The 19712-nt window shown below is 52.9% G+C and overlaps 1 protein-coding gene across 2 annotated transcripts in view; it reads right to left on the reverse strand.

Annotated features, from left to right (window-relative positions):
• Positions 1-2120: 2120 nt before the first annotated feature.
• Qrich2 (glutamine rich 2) overlaps positions 2121-19712 on the reverse strand; it is a 27450-nt gene continuing 9858 nt past the window's right edge. The window contains exons 6-22 of one of the 2 annotated variants that reach the window (XM_031353051.1): positions 18296-19712; positions 17311-18265; positions 16708-16793; positions 16396-16493; positions 15705-15819; positions 9315-9569; positions 8338-8460; positions 8155-8229; positions 7844-8008; positions 7584-7705; positions 7104-7169; positions 6748-6849; positions 5742-5942; positions 5336-5471; positions 4587-4674; positions 3713-3913; positions 2121-2344 (exon numbers count right to left, since the gene is read on the reverse strand). In XM_031353051.1, the coding sequence (XP_031208911.1) occupies positions 2148-2344; positions 3713-3913; positions 4587-4674; positions 5336-5471; positions 5742-5942; positions 6748-6849; positions 7104-7169; positions 7584-7705; positions 7844-8008; positions 8155-8229; positions 8338-8460; positions 9315-9569; positions 15705-15819; positions 16396-16493; positions 16708-16793; positions 17311-18265; positions 18296-19712 (4402 nt within the window). In that variant the 3' untranslated portion in view covers positions 2121-2147. Of the gene's footprint in view, positions 2345-3712; positions 3914-4586; positions 4675-5335; positions 5472-5741; positions 5943-6747; positions 6850-7103; positions 7170-7583; positions 7706-7843; positions 8009-8154; positions 8230-8337; positions 8461-9314; positions 9570-15704; positions 15820-16395; positions 16494-16707; positions 16794-17310 lie in introns of both variants that reach the window. The other variant, XM_031353050.1, reaches the window with a different exon arrangement.

Genomic DNA, 19712 nt, shown 5'->3' on the forward strand with positions numbered 1-19712 from the left:
TTCCCAAATTAAAATCATCGCACCAGGGTGCAATTTTAATTTAAAAACTTAAAGACTTTTCTAACTTCCCTGGTTTGTGGTGCTTTTGTTTTTGCTTTGGTGGGGGAGGCCAGTGGGGTCTCTGGCTGGGGGCGGGCAAGGCATTGTCATTTGGCTGTGGCATTTCCTAATAAGGATACATTGCCAGTGTGTTAGGTGCTGCAGACGGGCAGGTCCTGACCTGGTTCTACACAATTCCTGAAGGGGCCTTGGTGGTGCTGGCAGTTTCTAAACCAGCTCCTCTTAGCCTCCTGCAGGATGTTAGGTGGGTGAGGCAGGAGTGGGCGACCCATCAGCAACAAGTTGCTCCTGGAGTCCTTCCTGATCAGCTCCAGTGGATCTAAACCCTTCCTGCCCCTCAACTCTGGGGAGTCGAGCAGAGCTGAATGGGGAAGATGGGAGCCAAAGTGAAATGAAACTTATAGGCCCCAGTCAGGAGGCACATACATACACACGGGTGGAGCGGAGCAATGGGCCCAGCTACCCTTTGTTGCATGTGACACATGGCTGGACTTGGGAGCTGGCTCTCTCCTTTCAGTTTTGTTTCCTAGTTACAACCCCTTGGGTTCCTCCCAGACTCGCCCCTGCCCACCTGTGCTTTCCCAGGCTGGAAGGGGAAATCCCTGGCAGGCCTGTGGGCGGCCAGGCAGAGGCTGGGCAAGGGTCCATTCAGAAGTACCAGCTTGGGGAAAGGGTGGGGCAGCTGTGCTCAGGTATGGAATGGTGGAGGCTAGTCCATCTAACTGAGGGAATGTGAGTCCTGTCCCTCTGGCTGTGACGCAGGTCCTGGACAAGGAGAGTTTGTTGTGACTGCCTGTGAGGCCACCTTCTAGACCAGGGAGGGACCAGTGTGGGAGACACAGGCACTGAGGGGGGTGGGGCAGGCCCTGCCTCTGCCCTGAGATTCAGGAAAGCTCAGCAGTCTAGCCTACAGGGGGATTCAGCCAGGCCACTTCTTCCATGCAGTCACAAGTATGACCACGTAAGTCTGAGAGGAGGAAGAGTGACATTATTCTCTAGGGGCAGCCTTCACCCCAAGGCACCCCGGCCGAGCCCTCCGCTTACAGTGAGAGACCTGTTTCCTGCTGCGCTTTTCTGTGTGATTTTTGTCGCCCCCTTTCTCACACTTCAAGGTGAACATCTTGCCCCAGATGCTTTCCTGTGTGAGAGGAAGTGATGGAAACTGGTGCGGGGGTTGCCCCATCTCCCACTCTGTGCATCTCAGTCTGAGGTGGGAATAGAAACTGCTTTATTTGGGGACTAGCTCTTGCTGCATAGCCCAGGCTGGCTTTGAGTAGTGCGATTCAGGGTTTCTTGGACCCCAAATTGGGTCAGGCTCTCTCGTGGACCTCTTAAGATCTGTCTGGAGGCTTAAGATGGAGCTAGGTGGCCATGGCACTGGCTACTCTCATCTGCCCAGACCCTGAACCCAAAGAATCCTAGGTAACAGGTGACCACACGAGTGAGCACACTGGCTGGGTCGCCTTGGGAATGGGCCATGGCATCGGCTTCCTAGAACTGCTAACCTATCTGAGGCAGCCATGCACCAAGCCCCTCCACCACAGCTGGCTTTGAAGCTGCCATTTGTAGCAGCTGATCCAAAGGGACTCTAGGACGTGTGTGTGCTTCTGACTGGAAGCCCTGTTTGAGCTGGAGCTATGCCAAGCCTGCAGCCAGGGGAGCAGGTGGCAGCAGCCCCTCACCTCCAAGTAGAACTGGTATCCAAACACCATGGATCCCAGCCTAGCTACCAGAGTGCCCCAGGCCAGCCCTTCAGACTGTCAGTCAGATAACCACTGATTTGACCTGGCCCACTCTGACCCTAGGCTCCCAGAACCAGGTCTGAAGTCTTCCTCAGCTATTCTTCCTGCCCTGAGTGCAACATCCCCGTCCCTGAGCACCTGCATCCTCTCAACAGCTCAGTGGAGCTTAAGTCCTAGCTCTCCAACCATAAAGCAGACCAGCCGTCCACAGACAAGTCTGCCCTTAGGATGGGGAGGCCAGAATCCCAGAGCTGTTCCACACGTACCTGCCCTCCTGTCCTTAAGGCGGGGCATCAAAGAGTTTCCTTGGCACCCAACTCCCTTTTAAAAACTTTATATCTTTATTTAGTGGGCAGTGGTGGACCGCGGTCCCCGTGTGGGCTCCTCCAGCCCCTCCCCAGGGGGCACATCCACGTGCATATTCAACCCGGATTGGCTACCCCGCAGACCCATGTCTGTGGGGATGGATGAGTGGCTAATGTTCGACTGCAGGAGACGCCCCTCAGAGGAGACTGGTCTGTCTGTCTTTTGCCCAGGAGGAACTGCAAGACAAGAGGGGCTCAGCTTGTTCTGTCTGGTCTCCCCAAACCCACTAGGGTTCACTCTTGCTCAAGGCCCAAGCAAGATGTGAACCCCATTAGCCTGGCTGTTAGGTTGGGCCACACAGTTTACAAGCATTCATGGCCATTCCTGAGCAAACCCATAGGGGCCCTTCTGTGGTCCTTGTGTGGGAGCATTTAGTCATAGGCACCCCCCCCACACACACACACACACACCCTGCAGGATCGCAGAAAGAACCTGCTTCATTGATGCCTCTTGTCCTTTTAGAGGCTTATATAAGCCCAGGACTCTTTCTACATCAGTCTCTCCCTGTCTTCCATATGGTATTTCTAGGTAGAAAGTGATACAAGGAACAGGGGCCCAGTAGAAATCACAGATGCATGCTCTTATGGCCCATTCTCCTTGGTTACCAGCGATGACCCTTGAAGTCCACCTTGGCCACTTGCTGTTCAGCCTCTCCATGCCCCTGTTCCCTTAGTTGTTCCTGGGGCTAATGTTGATCAGTGTAGGTGTAGTGTAGGCTGTTGCAGAGATGAAAACTATCTAGACAGCCTGGCAAGAAGCTCTTGGTGTACCTTGATGGTATGGCACCACGGGTAACGTGCACACGACATTGTGTCATGGGACCTTATACATAACGGGTTGGAATGTAAGCATGTTACAGAGCTCGGAGGTCTAACATACTAGGTGAGGGACGGGGGTGGGGGGAGAAAATGTACAAATGTGCTGTGATCCTGGGTCTCCTGCAAGCATTTGCAAAATACTGTGTGGGGCTGGGGGGAGCTGATCCTGCACACACGCACATCCGTGACCCATGAGGGGAGAGATTGGTTTAGTCACCTGGTAGCATGGGTCCTAGCCTCCCTCACATTCTAGCAAGGACCATAGGCCTTTTGTGGTGGAACCCAGAGGCCCCTAGCCCCTTGGCCTTTTATCTGATCTAGATTCTCAAGGGAGACCTGGCACTCTAGGGGCTTCCCAGGCCTAGAGGCCGAGAGGGATACGTACAGGCAAGGGATGGGGTGGGTTCGCACATGGCCTGGCCTTGTGGCCTGGCTTTTAAAGTGTTTGTATTTGAGCAGGGAAGACCTTGGGCCTGGAGCCAGAGCTGGGTGCATCCCTGTCCCCATCTCCTCCAGTGTGGAGTAGGACAGCAACAGTGTTCATTCACCTCACAGGCCTGGCACACACCAAACATTCAGGAACTGGATTATTCTCCATTCTCCTTCCAGTCCCATCCATGAGCTCCCTGGCCCTTGCTGTGTCTAGCCTGGGCAGGAGGGAAGCTGGAGGGCTGTCGGGAAGGAAGGGAAGGCAGGCTAAGTCCAGGCTGCCTAGAAGAAACCCACCTGCATTGCTGTCCACTAACGTCTGTGCACTCTGAGGCCGAGAGGGCGGTGTGCCCATGTTTGCCTGCCTGTGCATGTGGGGCCGGGCATGCTGGGCCTGCTGGAGCTGCTGGAGCTGCTGGAGCTGTTGCAGCTGCTGCAGCTGTTGCAGCTGCTGCAGCTGCTGCAGCTTGGCTTTGTTGTGTTTTGCCACTCCTGGGGCTGAAAGAGCATAAGGAGGGTGGGCACCCGTGAGAGCTCTGGGGAGGACCTCGGAGAACAGGAGACGGCTGTGGTGGGCTCCTCCACATGCTGAGTTTGTGGCTCTGCCCCTTAGCAACTACATTCATCTACATCCCTACCTGCCCATCAGTCTGCCCACCCACCTGCTCACCGGCGCACATTCACTGAGGACCTGTACTCATCAGCCTTGGGTAGGGTCTGAGTGAGTTCCGGCCTGGACTTATGTTTCAGGAAAGAGAAAATAAGGAATGCACAAGGCATGATGGGAAGTCATCAGCCATCCACTTCTGGTATGAACTGGAAGTGGACCTTCAGGAGCCTGGTCCATTGCTTGGTATTAGAGTCAGGTAACTGCCTTTTGCTGAGTTTTGAGAAGTCCGTCAGGGCTTGGCTGTATTGTTACAGGGAACTGAAGCGAGCATGGGAAAGCTCAGCTGTGGCGGTGTGCAGACCAGCAAGAAAGGACGGGGCCACTACCAGGTGATTGGCCAAGGTCTGGTTGCTACTCTCCGCTAGGAAGCAGCCGCTTGGCTTCAGGAGGAGAAAGTGCTTAGCGCCCAGTGGGTCCAAGACATGCTCATACCAGGAGATGGACAACTGTCCTCTGTCACCCAAGCAAGAACCAGGAAGGAACGCAAGGCAGGGCACTCACCATCTTTCCCTAGGATGCCTGGCAACCGTGTATCCATCCGCCCCTTGTAGATGTGTCCATCGAGGCCCAAGATATCCACCTCGTCGTGCTAAAGAGGGATATGCATGTCCATTATCATTGTAACATCCTGAGGATCCTCCAGGGAGGCCTGGAGTGTAGACACTGGAGGCAAGCAGTGCTCAGAACTGCCCTGCTTCCCCCACACACACCCCGCCTCCCTCCCACCCCACCCCATGCCTGACCCCCAGAAATGAGGCCTGAGGGCACATGCCTGTAATCCTGGCTCTTGGGAGACTGGCAGCAGGCTTCCCACTGACGCCAAGGCCAGTCTGGGAGAAATAGCTAGTACCAATCCAGCCAGGACTGGAAATACCAAGACTCACTCTCAAAAATGAAAGGCCCCTGCATGGAGTCTGGTCTGAGTGCAAGATGGAAGGCGATACTGTGGAGTTCTGAGGCCTGTGGTGGAAGGTGGCAGTGTAGTGCCTGGGAATCAGGTGGAAGGATGGAGGGCATTCTACCCCCGCAGAGAGCCAGGAGGCCGAGGCTGAAGGATCATGAATTCGAGGCCCGCCTCAGCAACTTGGGGGAGGTAATTTCGGCAGTAGAGAGGTTGCCTAGCAACCCCTGGGACAGCAAGGGAGGGAGGGGAAAAAGAGGGACTTCCAGGCAGAGGGCCAGCTGATGGGACTTCAGGTGGTTTTCTAGAGGGGGCATGTAGGGCTATCCTCTCCAGGCTCCTGTCAGACCTTCATGGCGATTTGTATCTCCTCCAGCGGCGACAGGTGCTGCGGGCGGTTCCGCCGGTAGGGGTAGGTGAGGGTGTGGCTGCCCCCACAGCGACGGGGTACAGTCGAGTAGGTATAATCTGCTGTATCTGCGCCCCTGGGATGTAGACACACACAGGGGTCACTTTGAGCCACCCAGGGGTGTTACCTGGGACAGGCAGGTAAGTGAGCCTGAAGCTACACACAACATGTCACACCATGTGTGCACCACTTTCACACACAAAATACACTCTCACCCTTGTTCCCATCCGCAACCCCAGCCACACACACACACACATACCCGCTCCCCGTCCCCTGCCCCCTGCAATGGACCCTGGGCAAGTAGAAGCCAAGTTTGCCTGTGGGTCCCTGGACTCTGTCCTCCTACCGTTTGTAGCACGGGTGGCTGAGGCACTGGGTATGCAGCAGCTCTCGAATCATCTGGCTGCTAGCCTTCACAGAACCTCCAAAGTGGATCTGCACCTTCTCAATGTCCATCAGCATCTTGGAGTGCATGCTGTGCAGGCGCCCCACACTCCTCTCCATCTGTGACATATCACCCCGAGGGAAGCTGCTGCCCAGCTTCAGGCTGTGAGACCCAGGCGTAAGCAAAGAGGTTAGCCCAGGACCAGACAGGACCTTGTGTTGTTCACACTTGCTTTGGCTCCAGGCCCCTGTTGCGCAGGAGCCAGTGTGAACTGAACTGGCACTCAGGAACTGAGGACTGAGGGTCAGTAGGCAGTTCAGCACCTCTAAAAGGCCTGTGAGGGACCAGACTCGCTGGGAAAGGTTTTCCCTAACACAGAAGCCCCTTCCCCAGCAAAATAAATGCTTAAAATGTGACAAAACACAAAACAAAATAAAAAACAAACAAAACAAATACAAAAAAAAAAAAAAAGGAAGTCAATTTAGTATCCTCCATTGATCCTGGTCAGAGACGCTCTGGGCTACTCCCAGTACACACTCTGGAGTCATCTTTGCTCCCCTCCCATCCCTTCCATCTCTCCTCTGCCCTCCCCTGCCCAGGATCCCACTCTGGAGTCATCTCTGCTCCCCTCCCATCCCTCCCCTCCCCTCCCTTCTCTTTCCCTCCCAGGATCCCACTCTGGAGTCATCTCTGCTCCCCTCCCATCCCTCCCCTTCTCTCTCTTCCCTTTCCCTCCCAGGATCCCACTCTAGAGTCATCTCTGCTCCCCTCGCAACCCTCTCCTCCCCTCCCTTCCCTGGCCCTCCCAGGATCCCACTCTGGAGTCATCTCTGCTCCCCTCCCATCCCTCCCCTCCTCTCCCTTCCCTGGCCCTCCCAGGATGCCACTCTGGAGTCATCTGTGCTCCCCTCCCATCCCTCCCCTCCCCTCCCTTCCCTGGCCCTCCCAGGATGCCACTGTCCCATACTTTCTGCCCTGCTGTCGGATCTGCTCTAGTTCAAACACAGTGTAAGGCCGGATGGAACGGTGCCCTGGCATGCTCGGAATCATGGGGGTCATAGTGATGACTCTGGGTAGGGACAGAGAGAAAGGGGAGGGGTATGTGAGAGAGATACCCCCACACTCAGCCACCCTCTGCCATGTTCTACAGGACAGCCTCGCTATTCAGTATGGGCCCCATAGGAAGGACCAGGGACCAGGGACAGAGATGGACCCAGGATAAGAGGGGAGATAAGGTGAGATGAGTAGGTTCGGGGAGATACACCCCTGCTTCCACGCCTTCTCCCTGCCACCAGATGCTGCGGTTGAGGTGTGCCCACTCACTGTCCAGTCACAGTTGTCTCCAAGGGACGGTCACAGGACAAGCAGTGGAAATGAGCCAAGAGCTGCCTGTTAGGAATGGGACACAGACAGTGAGATCCAGAGAGCTTGGTCCCTCTCCAGGATGGGTGGCAGTTCCTGGGGATTCACCTGGCGCTAACCATCCCTTGCAGGCACACATTCTGGACCAGCTAGCCAGCTCGGTATCTTGTATGCGCCTCTGGTGCCCCCTGGTGGACAGACATGAGTGGGATTTCCCTAGCCAGGTTCCCAAGGGACATCTGGGAGGTCTCTCTGCCCTAGAAATCCAGTGTACTGCAATCTAACTAACCCAAGAGCCTTGTACCTCCTTTCTGCTTTTCCCCACCATGATTCGAAGGATCTGGCCAAGTTACTCAACTCTAAAATGCAGTCCCCCCACCTGATTGACAGTCCTGCGCAGAACGCCATGCACAGCGTTCCCCACTGCCTTCCTGGCCTCACCTTCGCATGGCAGCTGCCTCGTCGGCCTGGTAGAGTGGAGAGCGCTCTTTGAGCTGCTGCCGCAGGGATTTCCAGCGATCCTCCAGCATCTGCTTCAATGGGTCCAGCTCCAGGCGGTCCAGCTGGGAGATGGGCACCAGGTGAGCTCGAGGTGGCAGATAGATGGGGGGAGGGATGCTTGGAGAGAGTGGCAGTGTCCCGATGGCAGGACCAGGGATGAGGAGCAGCCCAACCTGTCCTATATCTTCTCCCAGCCTCACCTTGCTGTCCATCTCTGCCAGGAGCTTATCCAGAAGTTTCTGCCAGTCTTGCTCCTGTCCACTCATCTTGGCTACCAGTTCCTGCATCATGTGGTTCAGCTGCTCTGTAGTAGCATCAAACTGGATCCGGCTCACTTTGGATGCCAGAGCGCTCTTGTCCGCTTTCTGCGAGAGAGACCAGCATGGGCTGGGAAGGTTCCTCCAGAGGCCTGTCTCCGTGTTGCTGGCTGCCCTTGCATCCCCTGCCTTCCCCACCCCAACTCCTCCACCTCCATCCCCCCACGCTGGCTCGGGACGAGCCAGAGGCTCACCACATCAATCTCCATCTCTAGGTGTTCTCTGTCGGCCTTCTCCTTCTCCAGCCTCTCTATCCCCTGATACAGCACCTGGAGGCCCACAGGACAGAGAAAGGGAAGAGTTGGCAGGGCTGAGTGGCAGGGGTGAGTGGGGCGGATGAGCCTCCTCTCCACCCCAGGTGCCCCGCGGCTGCTCACTTCAATGTCTTTCTGCTTCTGCCGATGGTCCTCAATGAGGTTGCTCGTAGTAATGTTGAGCTTCTCACAGTCGCCCTGGACTTGCAGGATGGCACTCTGCACGTGGCCCAGCAGCTCCTCATCCTACAGCAGTGACAGGGGGGCTTTTGGAGGCTGCCGGGGCAACCCACAAAGCCATCCCATAGCAGGCTGCCTTCCGAACTTAGAATGTAACCCCCCATGCTCAGGGAAGCGAAGGTCAGAAGTTCTAGTAAAAATCTGGGCTACCACACAAGACTGTAATGAATAAGACAAAGCCAGGAAGGCGCCCCCACATGTGAAGGGACTTGTTGCTGAGCCTGGTGACCTGACTTCAACCCCCTGGACCTACATCATGGAAACAAAGAACTGACTCCTGCAAACTGTCCTCCGGCTTGCAAGTACACCGTGCATGTGCATGTGCACATATGCACACATGCACACACCCAAATAAACATGCATGTTAAAATCACAACCATCGACCGACACCCCACTTCAAACCCATTCTGGCTTTCTTCAGAGGTATCCAAGACAGTTGTGTCCCTCCTCTGGATGTAGTCATCAACCCCACCCCCACCCCTACCCCCGCCACATGTCTGTGGACTGGCATCAGTGGTCTTATGGAGTCATCAGAGAGGTGACTGTGGCTCACATGTCCTATGTTGTCCCATGATCCCCGAGAGGTGAGATATAGGCAACAATTTAAACCAAATCTAAATTCTTGCATCCAAGAGCAAGATCTGGTGGTGACCCTCAGCCCAGCAGCAAGCCCTCCCTCCAGGGAACGTTTACAAAGTGTTGGAAACACCAGCAACTGAGGAACCCTGAGTCCTGCAGCTGTGCCTGGGTCTCTGCATCCTGTAACGGGCACTGTATGTGCCGCCCACTAGGCCCACCCTTCCCATACGCTCCTATTACCACATCCAGCCGCCTTGTGAGGGAGCTGGGTGGAGACTCACCTGGCTCTGCAGCTTGGCCTTCTTGGATGGCCTGGAGGCAGCTAGGCCACTGACCATATCCTGTAGCTGCTCATAGCGCTGTACCAGCAGGCTGACTTGGTGGCTCACATCCAGACTACAGGCGGGACAGGTGGCCTCAGGGTCAATCTGGCCAGGCACCAGGCCGGTCGTGGACTTGTGTGGGGTTATGCTCATGGACAGCAGTGTGGAGGAGGAGCTCAGCATGCTCTCAATGATGGTTCTGAGCTTGTCCAACTGTATGCAGGACAGACATGAAGGGGGAGGCAGGGAGATGGGTTAAGGTCTTGTCTAACCAATGGTGTGGCATATTCTGCCTGTCTCCTGCTGTGAGACAGGCAGGCAGCCTCTGCCTCCTCAGGGCGTCACAGAGGGTACTGCACACAGTACATGGTAGATCTCTACCCAGCACTTAGTTTTTCAAGTACCTTCGCTGCCAGCAGGCAGCATTAATGACAAAACCCCTATGGGAGGGAGCCCAGCCAGTCCACCGGGCTAGTGCATACAGTGTCTGTAGCTAAATCCTGTAAGGGTGCTCTCCCGGGGTTCTGGTGATGCAAGGCTCTTGCAGCACGGGGTGTGAGCAGTGCTCTTGCGCATCTGTCTCACCCAGGATGTAAACTCTAACCACAAAGGAATGTGAGAGGTACAGGACAAAGCTACAGGGATATCTCTGAGTCTGGAGGGGCAAGTGGCTTCCAGGAAGAGCCACTCAGCCTGGCCCTCCTGTTTCCCTCTTCTCCCTATGGTCTTACTTGGTTACTATCAATGATTGTTGGGTGGCCCGTTGGATTCAAGAACAACCAACCAAAACCTAAGGATGCTGCCCAGCTTCCAAAAGGGTCATGATCATGTCACACCATTCCTTTCCACGTGGTCAGTGCTACCAGATAGTCTTCCTAGAGCTTAGGGAAGGTGTTTGAGACAGGGTGAGAGACACACAAGTTGCTAGAGGACAGAAATAGAAGAGAGATGTGCGTGGCCAAGAGGGGTGAGGAAGAAAGGCACTCGTGAACAAAGTTAGGCCCAAGTAGTCAGTCAAAGGAATGGCCTGCCTCAGACTGCCCCAAACTGGAAGTTTGCTCTCCAGCTGCGGCCCCACACTCAACACATTTCTGTTCTGAGCTCACATGGTCAGCAGCTTGCTAAGGAAGGGTCCTGAGCTAAGGCCCGTGCACCCGATGGCTGCCAGGGTTGAAAAAGGCGTATCGTTCTCTGAGTTAAAACAATCTTCAGAAGAGCTGGGTGTCTCAGTAGAACCTTCAAGAATAAAAAGCAGGTCTCTGGGAAAATCAGAACCAGGATGACACTTCAGAAAGAACAGCCTAAGAAGGCATAAGTATGCTGGGAGAAAGGCAGAAGGCCACGGAGCCACGGAGCCACGGAGCCAGGAGCCAGAGTGTTCAGGTGGTGCTGAAGGTGAGACCTGCTGGAAAGGATGCGAGGGTACCAGAGCTGGGTATGGAGTGTTTCCATGGCAGCATAGGTTCCATCCTGGCACTGAAGACAGAAAAAAAAAAAACAAAAGAGAGAGAGAAAGAGAGAGAGAGAGAGAGAGAGAGAGAGAGAGAGAGAGAGAGGACAGAAAAAAAACAAGAGAGAGGGAGACAGAAGACAGAAAAAATGAGAGAGAGAGAGAGAGAGAGAGAGAGGGAGAGAGGGAAGACAGAAAAAAAACAAGAGAGAGAGGGAGACAGAAGACAGAAAAAATGAGAGAGAGAAGGAGAGAGGGAAGACAGAAAAAAACAAGAGAGAGAGAAAGAGAGAGAGGGAGAGAGAGAGAAGACAGAAAAAGAACAAGAGAGAGAGAAAGAGAGAGAGAGAGGGAGGGGAGGGAGGGAGAGAGAAGACAGAAAAAAACAAGAGAGAGAGAGAAGACAGAAAAAAAACAAAAGAGAGAGAAAGAGAGAGAGAGATAGAGAGAAAGAAAGAAAGAAAGAAAGAAGAAAGAAAAAAGGAGGAAGAAAGAAAGCAAAAGAGATGGGGGTGGAGTCAGGTTGGGCATAGGGTTTTTTTTTAGTGTTCATTGTGGTCCTGGGAGGTCCCCCAAGGCTGCGGAGCTCAGATGTGAACTTTAGGCTGACAACTGAGCTGACAGGTAACCTTTGGCTCTCTGAACTGCCTCCTGACTGTAGAAGAATTTTAATCCAGCAACATGGCCACTCTGACAGGGGATCACACCCAAAGATATGATCCAGACAGAATGCAGACACGCCCTGGCTAGAATACAGACTTGCCTTTAGTATGCATGGTTTAATCCCTAACAATGAAGGTAAGATTCATTTGTAGGAAGGTAGCACCCATGTATGAAAGTGAAGTCTAATTGAGGAGCAGACAAAGTGATGAATCAGAGAAAGATCTGACAGAATGAGTCAGAGATAGGATATACCCGACTCACACAAAAACAGCATAGGAAAGAGAGGCTACTGAAGAGAGGGGAGGAGGAGACAAGAGTGCGTGGGGGCGGATCTGATGCCAAGGTCTTGTTTCCCAATTGGTTTTTTTTTAAGAATTTATTTATTTTATGTGTATGTGTACATTGTAGCTGTACAGATGGCTGTGAGCCATCATGTATGTGGCTACTGGGAATTGGACTCAGGACCTCTGCCACCCTGCTCACTCCGGCCCAGTTGGCTCTGGCATAATTCACTGTAGCTGTCTTCAGACACACTAGAAGAGGGCGTCCAATCTCATTACTGGTGGTTGTGAGCCACCATGTGGTTGCTGGCATCCGAACTCAGGACCTTCGGAAGAGCAGTCAGTGCTCTTACTCGCTGAGCCATCTTGGAGCCCCTCCCAATTGGTTCTTAATCTATCAATACAGATGTCAGGGGCCAATTGTTGGGTGGAAAGAAAGAGGCAGGACTTCTGGTTCCTCAGAGGGGAGGTGAAGAGACGCAAGGGAGGAAAGGAGTTTTTCTATCATGTTTTGGAGGGACAAAAGGTGAACAGCCACGTGAGATCTAGGGCAGAGCAGCCATAGGCCGCTTCTCCAGGTGAGAGGTTAGAGTGTTTAGCTAAGAGTATTGGGAAGGGCCCACTAGCCAAGAAAAGCTTAGAAGAGCCCAACCACTGAGCCAAAAAGGCAGGTTAAAATTGAACAATGTGTGCGTGTCTGCGTTTTTTTATCTGAGGATCTAATGTTCTCTGGGTAAGTGTGGTCTGTTTCCAGAGTTTAAAGCAGGGTAGCAAAAACTACACACTACAGAGGTAGTGTGTGGTATGTGGTGGGTGGTGTGTCTGTGTGTCTGTGTGTGTGTGTGTGTGTGTGTGTGTGTGTGTGTGTGTGGCAGTTTTTACTGGGACACCTTTACAGAGACAGTTTAGACACAGGTGAAGGCAGAATGATCCAGAGAATAGGGAGCTAGAAGATTAGAACATATTGCCAAAGTTGGTATGAGGCCAGGCAGAGCAATTCAGTCAGAATCCAAGAGATGCTGGATTGAATCAGTCAGCTTGGAAGATTAGATTGTACAGAGGCTAGAAGCTTCCAACCTAGGAATAGCTAGAACAGAGAAGGAAATGCTCTGGGCTCAGCCTAAGCTGTGTATTTGCACAGCTTGGGTATGGCTCTTATCTCAGTCCTTCATCTGAGAAGATAAAACCAACATTTGTCTATAATGTAGGGCACTGGGTTTGATCTATCCAGTACCATGTGTTTCAGCACACAGAAAGCACCTGATGACCAGTCATCATCAAAATGAGAAGGTCTAAGCATCACTTGTTACCAAGGAAATGCAGATCCAAACCATAGTAACATTTTACACCCTGTGCCTTTCAAAAAGGAGAGAAGATGGCTGGAGAAATGGCTGAGCTGCCAAGAACACTGGCTGCTGCTCTTACGGGGACTCAGGTCTGATTCCCAGCATCCACATGATGGCTCCCAGTGACCTTAACTCCATCCTCAAAGGATCTGACACCTCCTTCTGGATACCTGTACTCATATGTGTGCACACATACACAACACAAAGGCACATAGCACACACATACATATACAAAACACAAAACACACATGTACATACATAAACACATGCAAATATACACATGCACACACATATACATACACAAACACACATACACACAGTACACACATGTGCACACACACATATACACATAAACATACAGACATATACACACATACACACAAACACAAAGACACATAGCACACACACACATATAAAACAAAAACCACACATATGTACATACACAAATAGACATGCATATACACACCACACATGCATATATATACATATACATACATATACAACACACACATGTACACACACATATATATACACATAAACATACATACATATATATACACATACATATACAACACAAAGACACAGAGCACACAAATACACATACAAACCAAAAACCACACACATGTGCATACACAAACAAACAGGCATATACACACCACACACACACATATGTATATAATACATACACATGTACACACAACACACACATGTATATACACAAACACACACATACACACACACACACACACACTCTGATAATTAAGAACAAATAGAATAAATCTTGAAAGAGAGAATGATAAGTGTTGGTGAAGACATGGAAACTGGCAATTGTCATCCTCTACTGGCAAGGTTTCATCTGGGAAAGTAGCCAGTGAGTTACTTGAGAGTTCAGTCACTACGCCATGCAGAACCTCTACTTCAAGATCCATGCCCCAGAGGAATGGAAACGTACCCAAAGACATGCGTCCATGAATGTTCACGGCAGTATGAATCCTAGTAGCTATAAGAGGGAGCAACCCAGCTGTCAACCTGATGGTTGGAGATAGAACCTTCTATTGGCCACAGAATGGATTATTTTGAGTCACAATGAAAGTGGATGCCAGGATTGGAAAGATGGCTCAGTGGCTAAGAGCACATACTGCTCTCTGAGGGGACCTGGGTTCAGCACCGGCATGATGGCTCACAACCATCTACAACTCCAGTTTCAGGGGACACGATGCCCTTTTCTGGAACTCTGAGAAGGTCCCATGCGTGCGGTGCACATACATGAGGACAAAAGACCCAAAACACACAATAAAATAAATGTATAAAAGAAAAAACAAAGGGCTGAAGATCTGGTTTGGTGATTAAGAGTGAGTACTGCTCGGCTCAGTTCCCAGCATCCACATCAGGGGTCACTTGTAACTCCAGCTCCAGGGGTCCCGTGCCTCAGTACTCCTGAGCAGTACTCCTCCCCTCACACATGTACACGCTCACACATTACTAAAAATAATTGTAGAAAAAGGTTGACACCGCTGGGCAGTGGTGTCACACGCCTTTAATCCCAGCACTTGGGAGGCAGAGGCAGGCGGATTTCTGAGTTCAAGGCCAGCCTGGTCTACAGAGTGAGTTCCAAGACAGCCAGGGCTACACAGAGAAACCCTATCTCGGAAAACCAAAAAAAGGTTGACACCCTAGAGAAAGAAGCTACTGAGGGACAGGGAGCGCTTCTGCCTCAGCCTCAGACAAAGAACTACTGGCAACCCAGGAATACTGAGATCAGAGAACAAGCTCCCTTTCTAGGGGAACCCTGCCAATACAAATGGCCAGTGCTGAAAACATCCGTACAAGGGTACAAGGAACACTACATGGAACGAGCAGGTTGCACTTTTATAATTAAGACCACATACACACACAGTGGAAGCAAAAGAGATCATGAATTTGAAAGAGAACAAATAGGAGAGCTTGTGGGAAGAGAGGGGAGGAGGAAATGATGTAAAAGATGTTAAATTATTAAAAATAACAAAATATGATTAAAAGGTGTTTTTGTTTGTTCTGTTCTTTTGTTTTTCTCTGAGACAGGGTTTCTCTGTGTAGCCCTGGCTGTCCTGGAACTCACTCTGTAGACCAGGCTGGCCTCAAACTCAGAGATCTGCCTGCCTCTGCCTCCCGAGTGCTGGAACTAAAGGTGTGTTTTATGATGTATGAATTAAAGGAAATACACAATAGGAAGCAGGCAGTAGAGGAGCCTGTGTCTCAACTACTGCCCCGGTGCCCTTGCCTTTGAACTTGCGACCTCAGACCTAGCTGAGCAGCAGCCAATTGCTCCTGCTAGCCTGCAGTGCTTTGGGTGAGAAGCGCCCTCCAAGGCCCATGCCTTGGAACGCTTGGTCCATGGTTGTGACTTCCTTTGTGTAGCCTGCCAGCCTCCGCCTTGCCTGTCAGGAGGCCTTCCCTGCCATGGAGCACTAATCTTCTCTAAGTCCTTTTTGGTCATGGTCTTTTATCACAGCAACAGAAAATGACTCCACACACACCCCATGGCTGGTCTCCTGGTTGGGGAGGTTGGCTGCCAACCCTCTGCCCTGACCCTGGGAGGGGCCCTGGACCTTGGTCACACACTGTTCACCTGATCCTGCAGGTAAAGAGAAGCCTCAGAGACAGAATTCTCCATGGCAGCCTTCCCTCGATCCTGGCTCTCTCTCAACTCAATCAACTCCTTCTCAATGTCAGACACGGTGACTCTGCAATGTCAGAGAACAGCTGGTCCCACCACTGCCCAGAACCCTTTGCTCAGAAGAGCAGAGGCCTGACTGTGGGACACACAGCACAATAAGGCCACCAGGAGCCTCTGTCTAGGAATCCCAGATTGGGGAAGGAGGGTGCTGTGGTGGGTCGTAGCCCAAGGACACTGGTGTTCCTCCCAGTCCTGGTGTTGTGCCATTTTAGGAATGTTGGAGGTCTTCTACCAGATCTTGTAAAGACTAAGCAACCCGAAGAGCAGGTACAATCCAGATGAGAGACAGTGACCATTGCAGGATGTGGGGAGGTAGACGGCTGCTTCTACTGCCTGGGCCTTCACCATGAGGCCAGGCAGGACCCCGCCCCCCACTGTGGATGCACCCACACACACACACACGTGGAGGCGTGTCACCTGAGGATGCCCCGCCCCATGGAGGCGTGTCACCTGAGGATGCCCCGCCCCGTGGAGGCGTGTCACCCGTGGAGGCGTGTCACCTGAGGATGCCCCGCCCCGTGGAGGCGTGTCACCCGAGGATGCCCCGCCCCGTGGAGGCGTGTCACCCGTGGAGGCGTGTCACCTGAGGATGCCCAGCTGCAAGCTCAGGTGGTTAGGCTTCACTTCCTTCCCTCCAGAGGTGTCAGCAGTAGCGTCCAGCAACCTTTGTATCTTGTCCAGCTACAAGCACAGAGAAAGCCAAGTGTCAAACAGGCCTGCTTGTTGGCTTCCTGATGGCAGCCGACTGGTTATTCTGCCCTTCTTCTATCTCATGGATGAGGCAGTGGGTACCCAGCAGCCTCTTGCAATGGCCTCCATTGCTAGAGAGTTCCTAATAGGGCTCCAGACTGTTAACTACGAACTACGGAAACTGACCCTCCCCTCCCATACGCACTTTTGCCTTGTCTTGCCGAACTTCTCTGTTCAACATCTTTAGGCTCTTCAACTGATCTGGCAGGTCCTGGGGTATGGCCTTTTTGACTACGGGATATGGAGACTACCATCAGGGGGTAGGATTCCCATTGGGCTCCTTGACCTGTGTTTTACAGTCTCTCAATATGAACTGAGCCCAGAGGTCAAGTCAACAGATTGACTTGATCTTGTTTTCCCTGGTGACTGGACAAGGAGGTAGAAAAGGGGAGACTGGAATCTGTCCACATGGTATGTGACTGCTAGTTTTCTATCTCCTGCTGCCTCTGCCATCCCTACCGATGGTGAGCTTAGTCCTGCAGTTCTCCCACCACCACGCACCCCCCCCTCTTGCTATGCCCTCACCTTGTACGCCCTCACCCCACCACCCTGACAAAGGCCCAGAAGCCTGCTTCATGCTTCTCTCAAGTCTACCCCAGTCCTACTGGCTTGGTCTCACACTCTGCTATCTACAACTGGCCTCCCCACAGCTGCTGCTGCGTGTGGAGTCAGGTCTAGGTCAGATTGTGCTCTGTCCCAGGGAGAGAGGGAGTGAGGCTGCCTTCCCTCTGCGGCAAAGGATACTCACCTATCATTGAGATCAGGTACTGGATTTTCTCGAAGTCAGTCTGGCCTGCCTGTTCCTCGTCCAAGTCTTTCAAGTGTTCCTTCAGTTCTAAATAAAGGGCAATGAGCTCTCCTACCAGGCGAAATGTTTCCACTGCCATGGGGAAGCTTGGAGCCAGTTTCTCCAGTGACTCCTGCCGCTCTCGCTCTCGTTCTCTCTCCCGCTCTCGTTCTCTCTCTCGTTCTCTCTCTCGCTCTCGTTCTCTCTCCCGCTCTCGTTCTCTCTCTCGCTCTCGCCAGGTATCACTTACTGATGAGGATTGCCGGAGGTAGTTCCAGGATTGAGTCCGGGAGTCAACGGAGACTCGCTCCGGGGCAGCTCCGGCAGCTGATTCAAATTGGCTGATTGAGCTAAGTTTACTTAGGTCCCAAGAGACCTGGGTATCTACCTCAACTCTTTGTACTGGTTCAGGGTAAGCCAGACCAGCCTGCTCTGCTTCATACTGAACTTCAACTGTTTGATGGGCTGCTTCAGGAAGTATGTCTTGCCTGGCTTGGTATGGTGCAGGAAGCTGATACAACTGGGGCAATTGTGGTTGCTGAGCTTCACCCTCCCATGTCGAAAACTGAAGATCTATGCTTGGTGTTACAAAGACTGGCTGAATTGGAGTGGGTTGTTGGAAACCACGTGGAAGTGTAGCAGGTTGAGGTATCCCATGAGGAAATATACCAGGTTGAATAAAAGCAGGTGGATAAGCACCAGGTGGGGCCAAGCCAGGCTGACCCAAACCCTGAGGGCCTGCACCAGGCTCAACCATCCCAGGCTGCATTATGTCAAACCTAGTCAAATGCTGCACCAAACCAGGCTGATCTGCCCCAGGCTGCACCAAACCAGGCCGATCTGCCCCAGGCTGCACCAAACCAGGCCGATCTGCCCCAGGCTGCACCAAACCAGGCCGATCTGCCCCAGGCTGCACCAAACCAGGCCGATCTGCCCCAGGCTGCACCAAATCAGGCTGATCTGCCCCAGGCTGAAGTAAGCCACGTTTTTCTTTCTCAGCCTTTGGTAAGCGAAGCCGATCCATGCCGGGCTGCAGTAATTCACGCTTTTCTTCTAGCTGCAGAGAGTCCTGTTGATCCATGCCAGGCTGCACCAAACCAGGCTGAGCTGCACCTGGCTGCATCAGGCCATACTGAGTCATGAGAGACTGCACCAGGCCATGCTGAACTGCACCAGGCTGCATCAGCCGAGGCTGAGCTAGTCCAGAATGCACCAGGCCACGCTGATCCATGATAGGCTGCACCAGGCCACGCTGATCTATGACAGGCTGTACCAGCCTAGACTGAGCTAGTCCAGGCTGCATCAGGCCACGCTGATCCACGTCCGGCTGTGCTCTGGGTTGCATGAAGCTACGTTCAGAAGGCTCCACAAAACCATACTGGTACATCCTAGGTTGTACCAAGCCACGTTGGTCCATGCCAGGCTGCACTAAACCACTCTGGTCCACGATAGGCTGTGCCAAGCCAAACTTGTCCACACTAAGTGCTGCAGGTTGTGCCACACCCTGCCGAGCCATGTCAGGTTGTGCCACACCCTGCCGTGCCTTGTCAGGTTGTGCCAAACCCTGCTGAGCCATTCCACCTTGGGCTAAGCCACTTCCATCCACACCAGGTTGTAGTAAATCATGACGACTTATTCCAGGTTGTGTCCACTCAACTTGACCCACTCCAGGTTGCAGCAAACCGCGCTGACTGTCACTACTTTGGAGTAAACCATGTGCTACACCAGGCTGCACAAAACCATATTGATCAGCTCTTAGCTGAACCAAACCAAACTGACTAGGTTGGACCAAGCCTGGTGAATATGCATCAGGCTGCCCCCAACCACTAGGAAGTGCACCAGGCTGGACCAGGCCACGCTGACCTATACCTGGTTGCAACACACCAGACTGAACTCTACTTGGCTGGACCGCGCTTGGCTGACCTATACCGGGTTGCAACACACCAGACGGAACTCTACCTAGCTGGACCATGCCAGGCTGAACTGCACCTGGCTGGACCACGCCAGGCTGACCTATACCTGCTTGCAACACACCAGGCTGAACTCTACCTAGCTGGACCATGCCAGGCTGAACCGCACCTGGCTGGACCACGCCAGGCTGACCTATACCTGGTTGTAACACACCAGGCTGAACTCTACCTAGCTGGACCATGCCAGGCTGAACCGTGCCTGGCTGGACCACGCCAGGCTGACCTATACCTGGTTGCGACACACCAGACTGAACTCTACCTAGCTGGACCATGCCAGGCTGAGCCGCGCCTGGCTGGACCACGCCAGGCTGACCTATACCTGGTGGCGACACACCAGACTGAACTCTACCTAGCTGGACCATGCCAGGCTGAACCGTGCCTGGCTGGAGCACG

This window comes from Mastomys coucha, unplaced genomic scaffold, assembly GCF_008632895.1.
Source record: "Mastomys coucha isolate ucsf_1 unplaced genomic scaffold, UCSF_Mcou_1 pScaffold5, whole genome shotgun sequence".
NCBI classification, from domain to species: Eukaryota; Metazoa; Chordata; class Mammalia; order Rodentia; family Muridae; genus Mastomys; species Mastomys coucha.